Raw genomic sequence first — 10,750 nt, forward strand, 5'->3', positions numbered from 1 at the left:
AAAAAATTTTTGTGGCCCATATGTGCAGGAGGCAGCAAACCTCTATGACATGTTCTACGTACGCTACAGCCTGCAACGGCGGGCCTATCAGCACAAGGTGGTCAAAGCCATCGAGTTTATGTGAGTTTGTCATTTGAGTCGCTTACATTCCCACTGATTGGCAGGAATTGGGTTTGTGGAAGAGACATAACGGTAAATGTGTAAAAGTAGTGTTTTGAATCCAGATGGCTCAACTCATGGAAGAGCTAAAAGCTGTAATTCTTTCCTGTCACTACACGGGACCTTTGAAATGATGAATGAATGTTACCGAAGTCCTTTGCGCATGCGCTTTGTGCGTTTACACCCATTCGGTTCTACTCATCGGGCATATTTAACCGGCCGTTGCTGTAGCGCGAAATATCTGGAGTTCATATGGTCTTTAACATAATTTTTCAGCGTTAGGACAAAAGATTGGCAATGCCAAGGTGGTTAACCATAATTGTTGTGTTCCTTAATGCAAGTCGGACTCACGGAAATATATGAACACAGAACGAGAAATGTCCTTGGATGAGAGGTGTTGAGTTCCCACCATTTCCTGTTAATGCAACACACATCTCGTTTTTTATTTCATTTTCTGCTCCTAATAATTCTAACATACATATACACACACACACACACACACACACACACACACACACACACACACACACACACACACACACACACACACACACACACACACACACACACACACACACACACACACACTTGCACGGTATCGGCTATTTCTGTAATATAACTTAAAGGATCGCTGTAAATGATGTTAATTTCACAACATCCTCCATTCAACTTCATTTTAATTGTAAACCTCAAAACATAGTTCCCTTACCTAAAGTAAGAACCTCAACCTGTAATAAATTAACTGATTTCCCGACTATGGATCATCAGCTGGGCACCGTTCTTCCTCGAGGTTCCGATCCTTTCAGCTCAGAACCTCTCCAAACAGCGGATCCACAACCTCGGTTGTGGATCCACATCAGTACATTACTCAACATCAGTAGATCCACAACCTATGACTCAACAACAGGACAGGGGGTGGGGAGTAGGGTTTAAAGCACTCTATGCATGGGTAAATTTGTCTTCCTTTCCCTCTCCTTCTCACCCAAAAGTTTTGGCAAACCCGACAACTAACTGATCTGTCAGCAAAGCGACGAGTCGGCTCTTCTGGGTAGTTATATTGTTTGTTGCCAATATAGGACAAGATTTGCAATTGCTGGAACATTTTACAACCTTTGTTATGCTTCCCTTTTCATTTTCTCTCGAACATAAGAACCTCATGCCTTCTGTACGAGTCCAAAGAGGTTCAATCTCTGCACAAGATTACAACCTGTTGAACCTATAATGAAGTGTCTGCCCTACAGTTTCTGTCAAAATTCTGTATATCCTCCACCAATGATTCATCTTATGACGTCCAGGTTATCCTCCATCAAGGATTCATCTTGTTGACTCCAGGTCATCCTCCACCAAGGATTCATCTTGTTGACTCCAGGTCATCCTCCCCCAATAATTCATCTTGTGGACTCCAGATCATCCTCCACCAAGGATTCTTCTTGTGTACTCCAGGTCATCCTCCACCGAGGATTCATCTTGTGGACTCCAGATCATCCACCCCTAAGGATTCATCTTGTGGACTCCAGGTCATCCTCCACTGAGGATTCATCTTGTTGACTCCAGGTCATCCTCCACTGAGGATTCATCTTGTTGACTCCAGGTCATCCTCCACCAAAGATTCATATTGTTGACTCCAGGTCATCCTCCACCAAGGATTCATCTTGTGGACTCCAGGTCATCCTCCACCAAGTATTCATCTTGTTGACTCCAGGTTATCCTCCACCAAGGATTCATATTGTGGTCCCCAGGTTATCCTCCACCAAGGATTCATATTGTGGTCTCCAGGTTATCCTCCACCAATGATTCATATTGTGGACTCCAGATCATCCACCCCTAAGGATTCATCTTGTGGACTCCAGGTCATCCTCCACCGAGGATTCATCTTGTTGACTCCAGGTCATCCTCCACTGAGGATTCATCTTGTTGACTCCAGGTCATCCTCCACCAAAGATTCATATTGTTGACTCCAGGTCATCCTCCACCAAGTATTCATCTTGTGGACTCCAGGTCATCCTCCAGCAAGGATTCATTTTATTGACTCCAGGTCATCCTCCACCAAGAATTCATCTTGTGGACTCCAGATCATCCACCCCTAAGGATTCATCTTGTGGACTCCAGGTCATCCTCCACTGAGGATTCATCTTGTTGACTCCAGGTCATCCTCCACTGAGGATTCATCTTGTTGACTCCAGGTCATCCTCCACCAAATATTCATATTGTTGACTCCAGGTCATCCTCCACCACGGATTCATCTTGTGGACTCCAGGTCATCCTCCACCAAGTATTCATCTTGTTGACTCCAGGTTATCCTCCACCAAGGATTCATATTGTGGTCCCCAGGTTATCCTCCACCAAGGATTCATATTGTGGTCTCCAGGTTATCCTCCACCAATGATTCATCTTGTGGACTCCAGATCATCCACCCCTAAGGATTCATCTTGTGGACTCCAGGTCATCCTCCACCGAGGATTCATCTTGTTGACTCCAGGTCATCCTCCACCAAGGATTCATCTTGTGGACTCCAGGTCATCCTCCAGCAAGGATTCAACTTATTGACTCCAGGTCATCCTCCACCAAGAATTCATCTTGTGGACTCCAGATCATCCACCCCTAAGGATTCATCTTGTGGACTCCAGGTCATCCTCCACCGAGGATTCATCTTGTTGACTCCAGGTCATCCTGGAGGATTCATCTTGTTGACTCCAGGTCATCCTCCACCAAAGATTCATATTGTTGACTCCAGGTCATCCTCCACCAAGGATTCATCTTGTGGACTCCAGGTCATCCTCCACCAAGTATTCATCTTGTGGACTCCAGATCATCCACCCCTAAGGATTCATCTTGTGGACTCCAGGTCATCCTCCACCGAGGATTCATCTTGTTGACTCCAGGTCATCCTCCACTGAGGATTCATCTTGTTGACTCCAGGTCATCCTCCACCAAGAATTCATCTTGTGGACTCCAGATCATCCACCCCTAAGGATTCATCTTGTGGACTCCAGGTCATCCTCCACTGAGGATTCATCTTGTTGACTCCAGGTCATCCTCCACCAATAATTCATCTTGTGGACTCCAGGTCATCCTCCACCAAGGATTCATCTTGTGGAATCCAGGTCATCCTCCAGCAAGGATTCATCTTATTGACTCCAGGTCATCCTCCACCAATGATTCATCTTGTGGACTCCAGATCATCCACCCCTAAGGATTCATCTTGTGGACTCCAGGTCATTCTCCACCGAGGATTCATCTTGTTGACTCCAGGTCATCCTCCACTGAGGATTCATCTTGTTGACTCCAGGTCATCCTCCACTGAGGATTCATCTTGTTGACTCCAGGTCATCCTCCACCAAAGATTCATATTGTTGACTCCAGGTCATCCTCCACCAAGTATCCATCTTGTTGACTCCAGGTTATCCTCCACCAAGGATTCATATTGTGGTCCCCAGGTTATCCTCCACCAAGGATTCATATTGTGGTCTCCAGGTTATCCTCCACCAATGATTCATCTTGTGGACTCCAGATCATCCTCCACCAAGGATTCATCTTGTGGATTCTAGGTTATCCTTTACCAAGGATTCATATTGTGGACTAGGATTTCTAACAAGCAAGGATTCATCTTGTGGACTAGGATATCGAACAAGCAAGGATTCATCTTGTGGACGAGGATATCTTCCAGCAAGGATTCATATTGTGGACTCTTGGATATCCTCCTACAAGGGTTTCTCTTATAAACCCTATTCAGCCTCCTTTGTCTTGGCAGATCAAAGATAGAAATGAACCTCCCTGAGTATGAGCAGTGTCTCGGGTAAAATCTGAGATATGGAGGGTCTCAAATAATTGGGAGCACATCAACTGACGTTGCTTGCAGTTCATGCGCTCAATAATTGGACGAGTGGATGATTTCCTGTTTCACTGGAAAGAAAAATGCAAGGTTTTCTTTTTTTAATTGTGCGTGTGTGCGTCCTGTGTTCTTTGTATGAATGATTCCATGTAAGACCTATTCCCTGAATAAATGATCCCTGTCTCATATTAGCCTCCCTGTCTCATCTTGGCCTTTGCTTGGTTTTATTTCTTCATCTTGAAGCTCTTCCCTTCAGTCCGATGCTAACTGTCATCATGTGCTATTTCACCGTCATCTTAAAAATGGACAACAGATACATATTGTGACGTCCACGGGACTTGAACAGTCCCGCCAACGTAGAATGAGCCGAAACGATGGAGGGGGTTTATTTGTTTATAACCCAAACATGGCGGTTCTAATCGCTCTACCGCAAACGGGACGAGGAAGGTGGCACGAGTCGCTTTTCACTGAGTTGATAACGTTTATTTCTCTAACCTGAAATAACAAGACTCGGCAAGAAAAGGGATCCGGGGCGATTCGACGGGATGGTGTGGGATCGGGCGTGGGGAAAACACAGACAATTCCAATGAATATACAGATCTCAAACCCTCTAAGGCGCCAAGTACACACACACACACACACACACACACACACACACACACACACACACACACACACACACACACACACACACACACACACACACACCGTAGCTATTTCTGGTGGTCAGGCTGGACCGTGGTGTGGACGCAACTGTCCCTGGATCGGCGTCGGACGAGCTGGCCTTGCTCTCGTCAGGGGGGCAGGAGAAACCGTGGTGCTGTCGACCTCCTGGTCCTGGCCCAAGTCCGCTCACAGCCGCCAGGGAACCAGTTCTGGCGCCAAATTGCGAGCAGGAGAGGGAGGCAGGTCCGCCCGCCGTTCAACCCCGTACTCCGAGTCAGCAGAACCCCAGAGCCAACCAAGGTGAGGCACGAGGCTCAGAAAGGCTCCAAGACACGATGAAAAACACGATCGAATCAGCACAACAACAAGCACGCTCTCCGCGCAACAGCCTCCACACCAAAAAAACACGATCTTTTTGTCCCGATCTTCTTCCTCTTCCTTTTCGACCCCGAACAGAACCTTTTTATCCTCCCGTCCTCGTCACTTCCAATCGAGCTGTTTATTGGCCCACCGCCGTCGCCTTCCGCCAATCGTGATCATGGGGCGGAGCCATCCGCAGCACTGTCCTGTGACGTCACGGCCAGCCTCCAGGGACTACTAAAAGGGGTTTACTCAGACACACTTACCCTATCCCGTGTCCCTATCTAATTACGTGACAATTATCATTTCCCCCTTGAAGAAATGGACATTTACTAGACAACTTATCACCACTGAATTGCTACTTATTACATCGAGATCCTGATACACTCTAACAGCATGGCATACCTAATTAAACATCCTAATTACCCTTTGAATGCATACCCCCCCTCAAACGTAACACTGCCCCCTCCTCTGGTATCGCAGCTCCTGCAAGGTATATCACAGGTGCTACCGTACCAGCCTTAACAGTTACTGACTCACACCTAATTAACCTAACGAAATAAAGTAGGAGGGGCAATGGGCAGCGAGTCGCAGCTAACTTACCTATCCTGCTTAATGTACTACCCCCTTATGGCCTTATCCTCGCCTAAACAATCATTCATTTTTTTTTATTTTTTTATTTTTTTATTTTATCACATGAGAGCACTGAGCGAAGTTGCACTCCATCCTCTGGATCATCGCTCTTGCCCAACACTCTTCCAGTGATCTGGGGAGGGGAAACAAAAGGTTCCACAAAAACACAACACTTATACTTTACATTCCTACTCTCAGCCTTAACGAGACTATTCACAGGATATTTACACTTGACCGCCTCCCCCAGTGGATGCTAATAGACCCAGCGTTACCTGGGGAGCCAATTTTCAAATTTGCTTGCCCCAAAATTATGCGGACATCATGCCCTTGCTGCACATGTCAAGTTGTGTGGGATCGAGTGGGACTCACACATCTTCACAACACTCACACCATGGTCATCATCACATTTCTAGGTCATGGTCCTCATTTTAATCATGCAGGCTGAATCCCGTCGTGGCCGTGGGGTGGGTTACCACAAGATGATGGGGGCATCTCAGGTGCAACCATGCCCACAGGTAAGCTTTAGTCCAACCCGGACGTTTCTCCGCCCCGCTCCCTTTGATTCCCTCCCCCCTGGTAGCCATCAGCTCTAATCCCGTACAACACTCTGGAAGGGGTCTCACTGGCTCCTCTGGCCTTCCTGGGTCGCCAAGGTCCTACCCGCCTTGGTTGCCCAACCAGACCCTCTCCCAGTTGCCTCCAGACACTGTCACCATTAGCCACCAGGTGGTGAATCTCCTTGAAGGGGGTCGCAATTCCCGCTCACCGTGAGCTTCAGCAAACCCTGTGGACAAGCACATCATCCCCACCCACAAAACCCACATGACTCCCCCACCCCATCGGCCTTACATGTGACACCTGCATTTCTAACACTTCGCCGACCATGACCTTCCCTGTTACCACACCATGTCCAATAAAAAATCAATGTGTGCACCATACATTTCACTTCTTAACTTAAAACAACTCACACAGCACTTTTCCTCACCCGATCCACGCACCAGCCATTGGACAGCCACCTTGTGCCCGCTTTGTTACCAATTACCCATTGTCCCTATTGTCACTCTAAAACCCAGCAGAACTTACAAACCCATGCCAATTTTTCCCACAATTGATTTTTTTCCACCAAAGGAGGGCACTTCGCCACAATATCAGCAGCCGAGCATGGCCGTATATGCTCAGCCCAATCTAGTCTCCCCGACCCCCGGCAGTGATCTCCGGACCCGACCTATGAAAGGGCATCTCGGATAGACCTGGCGGTTCAGCAGGAGGATTCACCCTCTCCGAGTCTAAAAGTCTATTGGAGGGTCCCTCCATCGCCAGGTACCGGCAATATCGTTGCATGTGTCCTCTTCGCCCTCACCGGAAACAACTCCCCATAAAAGCCCCCCGTGAGTATTGGTGAAATGTCTCTTCCGGTTCCGGACCCCCTCGGCCATAATCAAATTGCTCTATTGGCTGGGCTGGACCCCGCCGCTTTGGCGCACTAACTACTGGATTACCCTTTATCAAACTTGACAGTTTCTGGCAAATTTCCTGAAACATTTGGGTAATGCCAATTTCTCCCAGCCCCCCTCCCTGATCCTGGATCTCCGCCTGTTGGATCGTCACCGATGGCCTCTCTGGAACCCGACCCAGCAGACTCCATGAGGCCAGCCTGGCCGCGCACTCGGCCGCTCGGTGAACGGTGGGTGGATCCTGTAACTCCACTCGCGCTCGGACCTCAGGGTCAGGAAGAGCAGCTAAAATTTCTCTAGTGCCAGTCTGTCCCATGCCTCCACTGTAAGGTCCCAATACGCGATCCTGACTGATTGGTAAATGTCCTGTGCCAGCTCCTGTACTGTCTCACCCGGCTTTAATCTGCGGTGCTGGAGCTGGGCCCGCACCAGATCACAGTTTGCCGCGAACCCAAACCGACGGCTCAACGCCTCGCAAATGTGGGAGCTGGTCAACATCCCCTCCGCGATCACGTTTAACACATCTGCGGCTGGTCCCCGCAACGTTGCCACCAAATTCCCTGTACGTTCCCGCTCATTCCACCCGTTTAGTCGGGAAATACACTCAAATTGTGTTAGAAAAGCTTCAAGGTTCCCTGACCCGTCAAAATTTACCAGGGGGATCACTTTTACGGTGGCCCGCTTCTCAGCTTCTCCCTTGTCCGAATCCAGCCCAGGGATCACACACCCTTGTGGCTGCGTATCCAATTTCGGAGCCCACTGTGGCCAAAGATGTTTTGTGGTGAGGGTCTCATGGGTCAATTTTGCCTCCTGTTCCAAATGTTGAATGGACCGATTCACCTCTTCCCGCAGGATCTTCTGGGCCCGCACAACCTCCTCCAAGGCTCCGTCGCGAGTTTGTAGCTGCTCCTCAACCAACCCGGACACTCTACTTACAAAAGACGGCTCTACCAGGCCTTTATCCAAGACTTCATCTTGGCTCATAATTTTATCTTGTTCGTCCAAACGAGCCTCCAATCCTTTTACCTCCTCCGCCAAATTCATCCCTTGCTTCCTCAGCTCTCCCCACTCTTCAACCTGCAGCTGCATACGAGCATCCACACAGGCACGATGACGTTCCAGGCTTTCATCCACTTCATCAACCCGAATGTTCGTTGCATCAATTTTATCTACCAATTTTTTTCGTATATTTTCCCCCTCCAATGTAATTTCTACCTTTGTTTCCTCCAATCTATCCTCGAATTTACTTTGTATTTCTCCCAATTTAACATCCACACACTCCTGCATCTCAGTTTTCATTTTCTCCATCTTTTCCCCCAATTCATCCCTCATTAAATCAATCCGTGCACCCAACTGTTCCCCCATTACCCCCAATCGATCTGCCATCTCTGCCCCCTGTGCCGTCATTTTTGCCCTCTGTGTCACGAATTGATTTTCCATTTGTGCCGTCATTTCTGCCATTTGTGCCCCCTGTGCCGTCATTTTTGCCCCCTGTGCTGTAATTGCACTCATTAAACGTTCCAACATTGTCCAGATCGTCATCGTGCCGGTTTCCGGCGCTGCCGGCGCTCCGTTACGGGCGATGAAGCACGGTCCACGCTCGGAATGGGGGGGGGTTCCAACCCTACCCCCGTCTCTCCCTTCTTCCCCCGACTCGCTGCCAGACACGTGGCCTTCCTCCTCAAACATCTGCACATCCGCCATGGTGCAGAAGTCCCGTTTGCCGCCAATTAATTTAAATTTGAAAAATCCCGCCAAAATTTTCCCGCGCTCGCGCGCTTTTCTGTAGTAATTTTATATTCCAATTCGTGGCGAGATTTTAATCTTGGTATATTCTCCCGATACCAAATATAATTTAGAGGGGTTCGAACATCCCACTTCTGACACCAATGTGACGTCCACGGGACTTGAACAGTCCCGCCAACGTAGAATGAGCCGAAACGATGGAGGCGGTTTATTTGTTTATAACCCAAACATGGCGGTTCTAATCGCTCTACCGCAAACGGGACGAGGAAGGTGGCACGAGTCACTTTTCACTGAGTTGATGATGTTTATTTGTTTTTATTATTAACCATAAATAACAAGACTCAGCAAGAAAAGGGATCCGGGGCGATTCGACGGGATGGTGTGGGATCGGGCGTGGGGAAAACACAGACAATTCCAATGAATATACAGATCTCAAACCCTCTAAGGCGCCAAGTACACACACACACACACACACACACACACACACACACACACACACACACACACACACACACACACACACACACACACACACACACACACACACACACACACACACACACACACACACACACACACATACACATACACATACACACACACACAACGTAGCTATTTCTGGTGGTCAGGCTGGACCGTGGTGTGGACGCAACTGTCCCTGGATCGGCGTCGGACGAGCTGGCCTTGCTCTCGTCAGGGGGGCAGGAGAAACCGTGGTGCTGTCGACCTCCTGGTCCTGGCCCAAGTCCGCTCACAGCCGCCAGGGAACCAGTTCTGGCGCCAAATTGCGAGCAGGAGAGGGAGGCAGGTCCGCCCGCCGTTCGACCCCGTACTCCGAGTCAGCAGAGCCAACCAAGGTGAGGCACGAGGCTCAGCAAGGCTCCAAGACACGATGAAAAACACGATCGAATCAGCACAACAACAAGCACGCTCTCCGCGCAACAGCCTCCACACCAAAAAAACACGATCTTTTTGTCCCGATCTTCTTCCTCTTCCTTTTCGACCCCGAACAGAACCTTTTTATCCTCCCGTCCTCGTCACTTCCAATCGAGCCGTTTATTGGCCCACCGCCGTCGCCTTCCGCCAATCGTGATCATGGGGCGGAGCCATCCGCAGCACTGTCCTGTGACGTCACGGCCAGCCTCCAGGGACTACTAAAAGGGGTTTACTCAGACACACTTACCCTATCCCGTGTCCCTATCTAATTACGTGACAATTATCATTTCCCCCTTGAAGAAATGGACATTTACTAGACAACTTATCACCACTGAATTGCTACTTATTACATCGAGATCCTGAAACACTCGAACAGCATGGCATACCTAATTAAACATCCTAATTACCCTTTGAATGCATACCCCTCCTCAAACGTAACAATATCATAACACACGAGGGGAAAAATACACAAATGAAGCATCTTGGATTAGACTGTAGGAAAATGCTTTCTGGCTGTAGTTGGAATTCTCTTGTCTCTTCCCTATAGGATAAACGATGCCCTTGTAAAGGCAGACAAATATATCAAAATTCAAGGGAAGTATAAGGAAGAAACAATCTCATCCGCAATTGATGACATGGAAGCCTACACCAAACTCACAGGTGATCTGAATGCAAGGCATTGAACATGAAATATGAGGATTATGATTCTCTGTGTGTGAAAGAAAGAATGAAAGGCTTTTCTCAAGATCTCAATGTGTGATTGTGAGGGTGTTGCTGATTTCAAAATTTTCTTTTTTTTTAATCCTCTGTCTTTTTGAGCCAGATCACGTATCTGAGCAATTCTTGCTTTCAAGTTTTACCCCTTGCTGTGCAGATCACATCTATGAGCAAATCCTGCACTCAAGTGAAATGGTTCTTCAACCTGCACGGGACATCTTGAACAGGATCGTAAAGAGACGCATCT

The 10,750-nt window shown here is 48.2% G+C and overlaps 1 protein-coding gene across 7 annotated transcripts in view; it reads left to right on the plus strand.

Annotated features, from left to right (window-relative positions):
* The window catches only part of SAMHD1 (SAM and HD domain containing deoxynucleoside triphosphate triphosphohydrolase 1), a 110,204-nt gene that overhangs the window by 68,197 nt on the left and 31,257 nt on the right, over positions 1 to 10,750 (plus strand). For 6 of the 7 annotated variants that reach the window (XM_085890137.1, XM_085890136.1, XM_085890134.1 and 3 more), the window contains 3 exons: positions 29 to 120; positions 10,334 to 10,446; positions 10,661 to 10,750. The exon at positions 10,661 to 10,750 is cut by the window's right edge and continues 44 nt beyond it. In XM_085890137.1, the coding sequence (XP_085746263.1) occupies positions 29 to 120; positions 10,334 to 10,446; positions 10,661 to 10,750 (295 nt within the window). The remainder of the gene's footprint in view (positions 1 to 28; positions 121 to 10,333; positions 10,447 to 10,660) is intronic. The other variant, XM_085890139.1, reaches the window with a different exon arrangement.

The sequence above is a fragment of the Eptatretus burgeri genome, chromosome 7, assembly GCF_056783735.1.
Source record: "Eptatretus burgeri isolate ZD-2024b chromosome 7, Ebu_testis_v1, whole genome shotgun sequence".
Lineage (NCBI taxonomy): Eukaryota > Metazoa > Chordata > Myxini > Myxiniformes > Myxinidae > Eptatretus > Eptatretus burgeri.